Raw genomic sequence first — 13,437 nt, 5'->3', positions numbered from 1 at the left:
AAGGGGCCAGAGCTCCAAACAGCCAGCAAATAAAGTTCCTAGCCTAACCCTTTTCCTAACCGGGTGTGGAGGTGTCACCACCTTTTGGAGTTGGCCCAGCCCCTGTTTTGTGTAACCACACCCCCTTCTTGGGTAACCCCATTCTCATTTGGAGATTCTGCTCCATTTGGAGATCTCCAGCCTGCAGTTATTTATTTATTTTTATTTTCTCCACAATTTGGAATGCCCAATTCCCAATGCAGTCTAAGTCCTCGTGGTGGCATAGTGACTCGCCTCAATCTGGGTGGCGGAAGACGAATCTCAGTTGCCTCCGTGTCTGAGACCGTCAATTCGTGCATCTTGTCACATGGCTTTTTGAGCGTGTTACCGCAGAGACGTAGCATGTGTGGAGGCATCCAAGCACAAATCGCCACATGCCCCACCGAAAGTGAGAACCACCTTAGTGACCACGAGGAGGTTAACCCAACAAGACTCTACCCACCCTAGCAACTGGGCCAATTGGTTGCTTAGGAAGCCTGACTGGAGTCACACAGAATGCCCTGGATTCGAACTTGCGACTCCAGGTGTGGTAGTATTTACTTGCTGAGCTACTCAGGCCCCCTCGAGCCTGCAGTTATACCTACTTGGCTCCATGAGAAAACACACCTGCTCTGCACTCGCACTGCTCTGTCCCATGAGCTATGCTGATAGCTGATCCGGGTAGCATGTGCGCTGTTTCGTTCTGCTTTTGTAGTGTTTTCCATTTGATATTTCTCATACCCAACAAATTACGACATCAGAGCGCATCAGACAGAGTACACCAACTTTGTAAGAGGTTGCACTGGTGCGAATACAAAGTTGCCGTACTCTGTCCGATGTGCTGTCATTTTTCATTGGGTATGAGAAAGGGTCTCAAAATGCAACCCTTTGGTCGCAGTCTGGAGCCCTGCTCAATGTGTTGTTGTCAAGTGAAGAATCAGTTAGAAAAGCCTTGCAGGTTAAATTGAATGCATTGCTCTGAGTGAAGGACTGCTGTCATTGTTCACACACTTGAGCTTGTAACCACTACATACACAACCAAACACAACTTCAACATATACACCAATATACTCCCAATAATATAAGAGCCCGGGACAATGGTCAATTATACAGATTAACAGTAGATAATTAAATACATTTTAACAGTAGAGTGCAAATTGACAAATTACAATCAAGTATTCCAGTGTGCCATTTAATTACAGAGGATACCAGTGATTATTAACAACAAATTAAGTATTTCAAGTACTTTTCGGGGGAAGTGCATGTGATATTAGACATGATTAAAATTAGTATCTGTATTAATAATGAATCAAATGTGGATTAATTAAATAAATGTGCACAAAACTGAAATAAACTTGTGTTGATATTTCCCCTTTGTGCTTTCATTTTAATATTTTTTTTAGTTGTACCTCATAGATATTCCTTGCTCTCATTTCCTTCAGTTGTTTCTTCTATTGAACTTGGAGAACTGTATATTTTAAGTCAATCATCACTATTACTGTTGCTATAGTCAGGTTTCTGATTTGAACCCTACTTATTAAACTTTGATGTGTAACTTGTCCTTCACTGTTTGTGCTATTACATTTTCAAGTGTTGGATACAAGACTTTTTAGAGACAGTATCATAGAGAATTGGGGGTGGACTCTTGACTTCAGGCAGTAAGCATTCATCTTGCAACCAATGTGCTAACAACCACTCAGAACACCTTTGCCACTTTCTATGAGATTTCAAGAGTTTTCACCCTCCTTTCTTGACCTGTTGGGTCATTCATTCAAAACCCTGGAGGCTTTAGTCCGGTGAGGATTATGTCGCTCAGTCATAGCCAACCGTTAACTGTCTCCCCCTCCATCCATTCTCACCCTTCATGACCCTCAGGCCCAATCAGCCTGTGTACCCTCTGCCCTCCTGTGGCTTCAGGCAGTCCTTCTCCAGTCTACAGAGCAGCTCTTCTTACCCCAGGTACAGTATCATAGCGTCACCTTTGCTTGTGCTTACCGCTCACCGCAACGCTTCGGCCATATGTTTGTCACAGTTTTGCTCTTCCTGGAAACCTACTGGCAGTGTTTCAGACTTTATTATCCCTGTTATTGGTCCATACTAGTTGTCGATCAACATGGGTTTTTAAATGGACGATGCCTATATCTAGAGAGCAGTAACATGTTATGGTGATGGCTGATGGCCAATAGCATGCAGTATATATTTAATATAGATGCACAGGGGTGTGCAGATACAAAAATAATTTGTAAAATATGCACTTTCCATTGACCTCGCTGTTGATAAGTTTTCGTTATCAGACGATTATCGGCCTGGCCAATATATCAGTCTTTCACTAGTCCTAAGCAACATAATCTCATGAGTATTCCTTGGTTTTCTTACAGAAAGTGTGGTTCTAGTGCAGGTACATTTGCTTATGTTTGCATAGACACTGAAATGTATGATATTGCCATTTTGTACAGAATTGTAATCGTTTTACCTATGAGCAACTTTAAAAACATACAAACACATTCAGCTCCCATTGCAAGTTCAAAACTCTGTGCTGTGGTGCTGTGCATTGGCATTGCAGGTAACTCTGCATTAGACTGATTTAAACAAATAACTTGAGTCTTTTTGAACGGCACTTTAAAAGAAACAACTCATAAAAGTTATTAGTTCCTAAATCGGAGCTAATACAATATAGTTGCAATGGATGTTTATTTTTGCGTGCAGTCATTGAAGATGAGGGAATTTAAAGCTGCTGCTGCTGCTTCATTGCTGGTTATTAATGTCTGTCAGACTGTCAAACACATTATAGAGTCCAGATAGAGAGACATGTTTAGATGTAGAGCAGCTTCAAAGTTCCTGACCTGCTTCTCGTGGCTTTTCTCCAATTTAGATTTTTCGATAATGATTTTTTATGTTTTTCCATGTTTAAGCTCAATGCTTTCTGTGTGGTCACCTCTGGCTCTGTCTTCTGCCTGTGTGATTGCTGTGGCTTTTACCCCTCAGAAGTCAAATTCATGATCTCACAGGAGAACATTGTCATTTTTTAAGTTCCACTTCAATCTCAAATGATCATTGATTCTGTGGTGGAATTAATGGAGGATGAAACAACATCTTACTCATAATATTATTATTTATTTTTTGGAATCAGTTGGCAGACTCTTGTTTAGACTGATTGCATAGCTAGCATTTTATATATATCCTGAAAACAGACAAATTATATATTTGTTATACTTCTTTGGACAAAATGCAACTTCATTTGGTGTCACACAATAAACAGGAGTTTCTTCAACTTTGGGCACTTTTAGCACTGTTAACTTCTAAAAAGCAAAGTTTCGTTAAATGCTTTTTCACAGTCTCACTGTTTTGTTATGCGTTTTCTTTATTTGTCTGCTAACAATGTCCAGGAGTGTATGTACATGCATCACAGGAGATTTATATAATTTTTGTCATTTGTTCCCAGCACATCTCAAATTCTCTTGTGTTGAATAGAATTCTGTGTTGATAATGACGCTGATGGAAATGACATTTTTTGATAAAATGTCTGAATTCTTTATCTTGCCAAGACAAATTTCAGTTTATTCCGTACAATTATGGATGCTAAATACACACAATTAAATACAATTTTAACACGTTTTGCATAATTTGGCAAAATTACAGCTTGATTGGAATAACGGCAATAAAAATATTCTGCTCACAGGTGATATTTACCTTGTATTGTCTTTTTTTTAAGCATCACTAGTCTTATATTTCATATCAAGCATGACTGACACTTTTGTCGACTTCATTAACAAGTACACTAACTTTTGAAAAACATTTATTAGGAGCAAAATAGTTTGGTGTGATGGAAGTGACGCCACAATTGTGGGAAAATGATAATTTAAAAAAAATGTTTGGTTTTCATAGTTTTAATCATACAAATTAGTAATTTTTTATTATTTATTATCATTACTAAAAGTATTTTTCATAGTTTAGTATTAAAGGTCTGGGACAAGGCACAACTGAGGAAGAGAGTTGTATATGGTGTAACAATTTGTTTATTATCTTTCACTTTTATCATTAAGATTTTTATGATGGATTTTCAAATTTTATGATTACAACTCAGAGTCTAGGATAAGGGTAAAACAATAAAATCAATAGATACAATAGATTTAGTATTAAAAAAAAATGACAACAACATAAAAAGTTCTTTCAAGACCTTCATAAAAGATTTTTTATTTGATAGAATATAACCCCTGGCAGATTAAAGTGCTCATAGTTAAAATCCCATGTAGTGCTTTATTTAAAAAACAAACAAATAGGGTCTTTTAAAATTGATGCTGCAGTTGAACATAATGTTCGAATGGTTTCCTGGTTGATGCTCTTTAAATGTGCTTGTTTCCTGTGATGCAGAACTTGTTTATTTAACATGTTGAGTTGAAAAGTGTTTTTAGCTCCTGAGTGGCAGTACAACATGCTTGCAGTGCTTCAGCAGTGCAGACAGAGCACCACCTGCTGGTCACATGACACAGTAACAGGCTTACTGGCATTAAAGGGGAACTCAAGCTGATGCCCAGAGCATAATTATTTCATTTTTATTTTTATTGTAACTATTTTTACAAATTTACAGCTGGTTTGATCACATCTCGCCCACCATATTTAATTTGAATACAGCAGCTAACATATAATATGTAACTTGTATTAGTTGGTATGAGCTTCCTGTTTAATACCATCATATCAACAGAATGTCATGTGGGGTCAGATAACTGTGATGTTCTTGTGTGTGTGTAGGTTCTCTCATTCTCTGATGCTTCAGTCCGGCATGCACCCCACGGGCATCCCACACCCGGCTATAGTGCCCCCTTCTGGCAAACAGGAGCACGACCAGTTTGACAGGAGCATTTATTCGTAAGTTGTTCCTATAGGAGAGAAAAAACACACATATGTGATAGCCGTAACATATCAAATGTTTCTCCTAGACAGCAATGAGATTAAATGGTGAGCAAATTAAGTCTCCTGCTTCTCTTTTTCTTCTGAGAGATCAACAATGTTTCAAATTGTTCTCAGATTTGCCAAGAAACCAAAAGCCAGAGAAATCTCCATATTAACTCAAAAATGTAAAGTGCTCTGTATTCGGAATTAGGAATTTCTGAAACATGAATATGAGTTATTTTTTATGTTTATTTACATGATCTACAAACAATTGTTATTTATATGATGTAGTTAACAGATTTTTTTCCTCAGTAAACCTCATCCAGAGGTGAAGCGAGAGAAAGAGCCCAAAAAGCCGGTGATCAAGAAACCTCTGAACGCCTTCATGCTCTATATGAAGGAGATGAGAGCTAAAGTGATTGCTGAGTGTACACTGAAGGAGAGCGCCGCCATAAACCAGATCCTGGGACGACGGGTCAGTCAAGACCACTCAAATATTTCATTTTACACTTCATTTCTTATGAAATGAACCACGTTGAACCACGATCCTGCTGCAAGTGGTTCAGAGCGTGATTCATTTAACCGATTTGTATATATACGCCTGCCCTTGTTGTTTGAAAGAGTAGTTTATTTTTCAATAACTGTTTTACTAAGATTGGTGTTTTTTGTATTTTTTTTTATCTACTATTACCAGGGTTTTCAACCAGGTGTTTGTGAACTAATACAAAAAAAAACATGTTTTTTTATATTATTATGATCAAAGGAATCAACATCATGTATATTATTTGGTTGATTTCATTATTTCAAAAACCATCATTAAACATTTAACAAAAATTTTATAATATAAATACAAAATATAAATCACACTGTTTTGGACAATAGAGGAGGACAATGAATCCAGTGTATGCCACATGACATAATGGTTGATAATAATGAAACTTGGACTCGTTTTGATTTGTTTTCTGTTTTTTTTATTAATATTATACTTTTCTTTTTGTGTTTTTGTTTTGGCAAATTTTCCATACTGTTTTTATGGCCTGTTATGTTTGAGATGAGCTGGTTTTTGATGTATGTGTGTGATTTGTAACAGTGGCATGCTCTGACACGTGAAGAACAGGCTAAGTACTATGAATTGGCACGGAAAGAGCGGCAGCTTCACATGCAGCTTTACCCCAGCTGGTCTGCCCGTGACAACTACGTGAGTGCTTTTCATTACATCTTAGTACTGTCTCATATCTCATTCTATGATTCTTTGCTGGTGAGTGAGGACAATCAGGGCTGTATGCTTACACTTACACTACCAGTAAAAAGTTTGGACAAGCTTGAATAAATTTGTTTTTCATGATCTCAAAATGTTTTTAGATTTTGGTTCATGCTTAAATGCTGGATATTGTTTTGTTGACACATTTAAATGTATTTCAAAAACATTGCTCTAAAGAGTATGTCCAAAATTTTTAAAGGTATCGTACCTGAGCACTAGCTCATATTTGTGTTTAGTTCAGTTATGACTATGTGTGGTTATGCTAATGAAACTTCTAATAAAAGGGGTCATTAATAATTGCTGTAGAAATGGGCTATATTTGGCTGTAATCATTCATTGCAATGTCACATCTACAGGTCCTTCTCAAAAAATTAGCATATTGTGATAAAGGTAATTATTTTCCATAATGTAATGATACAAATTAAACTTTCATATATTTTAGATTCATTGCACACCAACTGAAATATTTCAGGTCTTTTATTGTTTTAATACTGATGATTTTGGCATACAGCTCATGAAAACCCAAAATTCCTATCTAAAAAAATTTGCATATCATGAAAAGGGTCTCTAAACGAGCTATTAACCTAATCATCTGAATCAACTAATTAACTCTAAACACCTGCAAAAGATTCCTGAGGCTTTTAAAAACTCCCAGCCTGTTTCATTACTCAAAACCGCAATCATGGGTAAGACTGCCGACCTGACTGCTGTCCAGAAGGCCATCATTGACACCCTCAAGCAAGAGGGTAAGACACAGAAAGAAATTTCTGAACAAATAGGCTGTTCCCAGAGTGCTGTATCAAGGCACCTCAGTGGGAAGTCTGTGGGAAGGAAAAAGTGTGGCAAAAAACGCTGCACAACAAGAAGAGGTGACCGGACCCTGAGGAAGATTGTGGAGAAGGACCGATTCCAGACCTTGGGGACCTGCGGAAGCAGTGGACTGAGTCTGGAGTAGAAACATCCAGAGCCACCGTGCACAGGCGTGTGCAGGAAATGGGCTACAGGTGCCGCGATTCCCCAGGTCAAGCCACTTTTGAACCAGAAACAGCGGCAGAAGCGCCTGACCTGGGCTACAGAGAAGCAGCACTGGACTGTTGCTCAGTGGTCCAAAGTACTTTTTTCGGATGAAAGCAAATTTTGCATGTCATTCGGAAATCAAGGTGCCACAGTCTGGAGGAAGACTGGGGAGAAGGAAATGCCAAAATGCCTGAAGTCCAGTGTCAAGAACCCACAGTCAGTGATGGTCTGGGGTGCCATGTCAGCTGCTGGTGTTGGTCCACTGTGTTTTATCAAGGGCAGGGTCAATGCAGCTAGCTATCAGGAGATTGTGGAGCACTTCATGCTTCCATCTGCTGAAAAGCTTTATGAAGATGAAGATTTCATTTTTCAGCACGACCTGGCACCTCCTCACAGTGCCAAAACCACTGGTAAATGGTTTACTGACCATGGTATTACTGTGCTCAATTGGCCTGCCAACTCTCCTGACCTGAACCTCATAGAGAATCTGTGGGATATTGTGAAGAGAAAGTTGAGAGACGCAAGACCCAACACTCTGGATGAGCTTAAGGCCGCTATCGAAGCATCCTGGGCCTCCATAACACCTCAGCAGTGCCACAGGCTGATTGCCTCCATGCCACGCCGCATTGAAGCAGTCATTTCTGCAAAAGGATTCCCGACCAAGTATTGAGTGCATAACTGAACATAATTATTTGAAGGTTGACTTTTTTTGTATTAAAAACACTTCTTTTATTGGTCGGATGAAATATGCTAATTTTTTTAGATAGGAATTTTGGGTTTTCATGAGCTGTATGCCAAAATCATCAGTATTAAAACAATAAAAGACCTGAAATATTTCAGTTGGTGTGCAATGAATCTAAAATATATGAAAGTTTAATTTTTATCATTACATTATGGAAAATAATGACCTTTATCACAATATGCTAATTTTTTGAGAAGGACCTGTATCTTTTGATTGATATAGATTTAAAATAAGTAGATGTGTTCAGGGATGAGAATGATACTTTGATACTTAAGGACAGGATTTACTTATTGAATTTAGCATTACACATCATGGGGAATCTTTGACTCTATTAGGAATATAGAGACCCCAAAAAGTAGACACTTAAGTCACACTTTAAAATGTCAATGTAACAAATCCCTTATGGGACTTTTCCACTGCACGTTATGGTTCGACTCGACTCTACTTTTCTGAGCTTGCTTTTCCACTGCAGTTTAGTGCCTCCTCAACGTGGGTGGGATTATAGGCTGATCAGAATAGTTGCGCCGCCTCTACTGCCATGACATCATCTTAAATGCGACACAAACATTACTGACCAAAACAATAACACGACCGCTAGCTGTAAGCTTCTAGCTCATTGTGCTGCATAAAGCAGTTATTGCATGGTGATTTTACACAAGTGTAACAGTTCAATTGGCCTGGTAGTTTTAGAAAAAAGCTTTCCAATATCTGGTCAACTAAATAAAGTGAAGCTTTCAAGCAGAATATAGAGTTAACTTTGGTCGAACCACTTCCACTTTCTTCTGTTTGAAAAACTCCGGCTGTTGTGGTCCTTGATGGTTCTGTAGTCACTTTACATTTTTTTACTTCTCCCTACACTTTTTAGTAGTTCCGGCAGTAGCCATGTGCAGCCAACAGCTGAGACACTTCCTGAAAGACTTTTTCGTTTTGCATCATTTCGTTCATCGCTAACGAGAGGAACGTTTGCACCTCGTTTATTGACCACGGTGTGGTTTTGCCGATTCTAAATTTGCATGAACAAATGATACTGCTATCACTGTTGCTAACTTTAAATCTAGCGGGTTGATGTCCCGTGTTGCAAATCCAAATCCAGTGATTCTCTCTGACCAATCAGTGATCTGCAGGGTTTGACGTCACATTTAGTATAGTCTCTGCTCGCTTGGAACCTTGACTGAGGTGATTCCAAATAAAGTACTAGATACCAGGTACTATCCAAAGTGGAAAACCCCCAAACAGCAAGCAGAGTCGAGTCGAGCTATACCGTGCAGTGGAAAAGCCCCATTAGTTCCAGGGAATGAGGAGAGGTGATGGTGTGCTTCGTTTCAATAAAATAGTCTTTATTTAACAAAAGTCTCTCTTTTCACCAGAACACTTCCTAAAACACACACACACACACACACACACACACACACACACCCACAGCTTGAAGCTCGGCTCTCTTTCTCATCTGCTGCCGTCTCCTCCCCTTATATCTCCATGTCACAGCTCACTGGGAATACAAACAAGTGTTAGCACAGGTGTAAATCCTTAACCACTAAGCTTTCTCGTACCTCATTCTTCACAAATCGGAGCTCGATCACACACTTTCTCTGTTGTGCTGTACTTCGACTCTTGCACAGAGAGCTTCTGACTAAAGTACAGTATGGGGCTCTCCTCCCCCTCCACAACTTGGGATAATACAGCCCCCAACCTGCTGTCAGACAGGTCCATCTGTAACAAAAAAGGGAGATGTCAGGGGAATGCAAGAGTGGTCCGCCGCAGAGTGCAGCTTTCACTTGTGTAAAGGCTTGATGGCACGGCTCCGTCCACTGGATCCCGGGTCTGGTGTTCCTTTTTAAGTGAGATCAGTCAGCAGGCTGGTGTCATTAGAATATTTAGCTACAATCCTACGATAATAGCCAGCCAGCCCCAGGAACTGTCTCACCTCCTTTTTGGTCTTGGGTCTCGGACAAGCCGCAATAGCTGTTGTTTTATCAATTTGGGGACACACTTGTCCATGAACCAAGTGGAAACCCAGATACCGTACTTCCACCCATCCAATTACACACTTCCTGAGGTTCGCTGTGAGTCCCAAACAATGGCCAAAAGGCCGTTGCTACTTGGCTAACAATTTAGAGCTTGATGTGGGTAATAACAGGAGGACCTTATCTCCCTATGAGCATTCCCGTAGCTGAGTGCACGTTATACTGCCGAGACTGACGTTCATGGGCCTGGAGAAAATTCTCCTGTGTTAGTTGTGGCCCCAATATGTAGAGTTTTATTCTCAGGTCCAGAACGTATTTAATTTTTTTCTTACTCTCTGAAGATCCCTTCTCCCAATTTTCTAACAGAACATCTAGGATGCCCAGAGGCTTGCGGCCATAAAGTAATTAAAAGGGTGAAAACTCTGTTGAGGCTTGTGGGACCTCTCAAACAGCAGTTTTGCGCGTCTTGGTGTACGAACTTCCGAACCATAATTTTAAGGGTCTGATTAAATTGCTCGACCAGGCCATCCGTCTGAGGATGGTAAACACTGGTGCGGATTGACTTAATCCCCAGTAGTTCATAAAGGTTGCATAGTGTATGTGACATAAACGAGGTGCCCTGATCAGCTAGGACTTACCAACTCAGGAGATATATGCATAATCCACCAAGACTAATACAAAGCGATGCGTTCTAATGGCCCGACGATGTCCATGCCAGTTCTTTCAAAGGGGACCTTGATCAATGGAAGAGGGCACAATGGAGCATTTGGAGTGGCCGGTGGATTCACCAACTGACATTCACGACATGCAGCACACCACCTGCGTACATCCCTGCGAATGCCTGGCCAATAAAAACAGGCAATGAGACATTTCAGTGTGTCTTATCTTGCCCTATATGTCCCACCATCGGATTATAATGGCTTTTCAGTATTAACAACTGGGTTGTATCTGCTTTTGATTGAGCATCGTGCATCACTCGATACAACCTATCTTTAAAAATGTAAAATTGAAACATGGAAAGGCATGCCTGAGAGACCCTTCTCTTGTCTTCTCTTGGTCCCGTCACATCCCTCTGGGTTTCCCTGACATGGAGCTGATGTCGACGGCCCAGGCAAGACAAATCCCACGCAGGATTACCTATTGCATGACCCATCTGCACACATTCCCCTTAATAATGTCTGAAATGCTGGCCAATTCATACCCAAAATCAGCTGATGGGTGAGGCGGAGACTAAGCACCACGTCTATTTGGGCATTGATCCTGAATGTGTCCCGATTCACCGCAGTGCCAGCACAACATCCCAGACCTTACCTCCACACCTGCGGCCCCGACTTTACCAACCTGGCGGAGAGGGGGAACAGAAACAAAGGGGTTTGGAGCAATAGAAACCCCCCAGGTCCGGGGAGCCAGCTTCAGGAAAATGACCCCTATTGCCAGGGGGTTGGGACAGGAACAGTATGGGATGGTATGCTCGAAAAGTTCTATAAAGGCTTCGGGGTCGTCCTGTGGTCCCATTTTCGTCAGTGTGATCTGAGGCATAGCAGGCGTGGTCGGGGTTGCTGCTGGAGTACCCCCCTGTAGCAGCAAGCTCCGGATCACCAGTCGGTCCTCCACCTGGGCTTGCATCAGGGCCTGGAACCATTGTTCCTGTTCTGACCGCAGCTCCAGGAGGGCCTGATGTTTCATCTGGAGGATGCCAGCAAGGGTTTTGACGGTCTCGGCCAGTGGCAAGGACTCCATGACGGTGATCTTCCTCGTTCCCTGGTTTCAGCACCACTGTAACAAATCCCTTAGTTCCAGGGAATGAGGTAGTGGGAGATGGCATGCTTGGTTTCAATATTACTGTCTTTATTTAACAAAAAAGTCTCACTTTTCAGCAGAACACTTCCTAAAGCACACACACATCCACAGCTTGAAGCTCATCTCTCTCCCTCGTATGCTGCTGTTTCCTTCCCTTATATTTCTGTGTCACAGCTTACTGGGAATACAAACAGGTGTTAGCACAGGTGTAAATCCTTAGCCACTCAGCATTCCCGGACCTCACTCTCCACAGATCCGTGCTCGATCACACCCCCGCCCGCCTCCACAGTCAATTACTGTACATAACAAAATATCAAATCAAGTGTTCTTTATTTTCTTTGCACAATCACACTTTTCAAGCAAACCATTTCACAAAAGTATGTAAAATGATAAAACAATGAATATAGTGCTCAAAATAAAAAGACAAAATGTATTGTGACATTTTGTGGTTGTGAAACGTTAATTGAACTTCACCTGTGGTTACTCTGCTAGGACACCCGCGTGAACTTGAGGGGAACTGAAATCACCTCCTTGACACCAGTTGATGGCTCAGAAAAAGTTAGTTCTGAGAACAATTCTAGCAGCATTTATTTCCAGATGGCACTTGCTTTGATATTTTGTTATCTAATGCAATCGAATGTATGTATGGGATAATGTAGTCAGATGGTCATTATTGCAATAGGATCTTGTATTGTATTTTTGCAAAATGACCATTTGATTGTACATTATCTCGCTTATTACACGGCTACTTACAAGATTAATAAATAAACTGACAAACTATTGATTTGAGAAGAAATTATTTTATTAAGAGAGAAAGGAAGTGTGATCCAAGAGACTTTAAACTAGCAGAGCTATGACCATTGCCTGGGACCATGGTCCGCAATACAATTTAGCACTTATTTGACAACAGAATACCACCATTGACCAATCAAAATAAAGTATTCCAGAAAGCCGTGTAATAATAAAGTATGTGTTTATTTACAACAACAGAAGTAGTTCAAATACTTTGCTGTTGAAGTGCAAGTGATATTTTACAAATTTGTGTGGCTTAAGTGTGCAAATAATTGTCTCATTCTGCTTTTATAGAGAATGACAGCAATAGCATGTGAACAGAAATATCAGCTACATTTAGAATCATCACCTACATGCAAACAGGAAACAGAGTCACAACCCACGCAAAGATATTAACAGCAACACTGTGCGGATGTCTCTATACGCACACTACTCTCTCTCACACACACACACACACACACACACACAAACACAAACACTTACTCGCACAGTCTGTATTTGGGAAAGCAGGGGGTGGAAGAAACCAAAGACGTCAGCAAAGATCAGGCATACCACCACATAAACATTGAGGAGCATATATTAAATCAAATATATTATTAATATTATTGTTATTGGTGATTACTTTGGGCTGTACAATAGTTACAAAAAACATGATTATTCCCCTTGATATCATTGTGATGAAATGTATTTTTTTGGGGGGCATCTGATGTATGCAGAGTGTGTGTGGTGGTCAGTGTTGTTAACATCACTCTCTGATCTCTCATAACCGCAGGGCAAGAAGAAGAGAAGGAAACGAGATAAGCAGCAAGACTCCAGCACAGGTACATACACGTTTTATATGCGAATGCACAAATGCACAGTATTAACAGATCAAATGCTTTCGTAATCACTAAAGAGCATATTGCACTTCAGAACATATTCCAATATGCTCTGCAGTCCAAATTGCCCATCAC

General features: G+C 40.4%; 1 protein-coding gene across 4 annotated transcripts in view; it reads left to right on the top strand.

Moving 5' to 3' along the window:
- The window catches only part of LOC127625432 (transcription factor 7-like 2), a 91,503-nt gene that overhangs the window by 71,722 nt on the left and 6,344 nt on the right, over positions 1-13,437 (top strand). Inside the window, exons 6-11 of one of the 4 annotated variants that reach the window (XM_052100726.1) lie at positions 1,894-1,977; positions 4,768-4,884; positions 5,221-5,383; positions 5,999-6,106; positions 12,185-12,250; positions 13,257-13,305. In XM_052100726.1, coding sequence (XP_051956686.1) covers positions 1,894-1,977; positions 4,768-4,884; positions 5,221-5,383; positions 5,999-6,106; positions 12,185-12,250; positions 13,257-13,305 — 587 coding nt within the window. The remainder of the gene's footprint in view (positions 1-1,893; positions 1,978-4,767; positions 4,885-5,220; positions 5,384-5,998; positions 6,107-12,184; positions 12,251-13,256; positions 13,306-13,437) is intronic. The other 3 variants (XM_052100728.1, XM_052100727.1, XM_052100730.1) reach the window with 3 other exon arrangements.

Source organism: Xyrauchen texanus, chromosome 31 (assembly GCF_025860055.1).
Source record: "Xyrauchen texanus isolate HMW12.3.18 chromosome 31, RBS_HiC_50CHRs, whole genome shotgun sequence".
Classification (NCBI taxonomy): domain Eukaryota; kingdom Metazoa; phylum Chordata; class Actinopteri; order Cypriniformes; family Catostomidae; genus Xyrauchen; species Xyrauchen texanus.
This window is presented reverse-complemented; position numbering and strand designations above follow the sequence as displayed.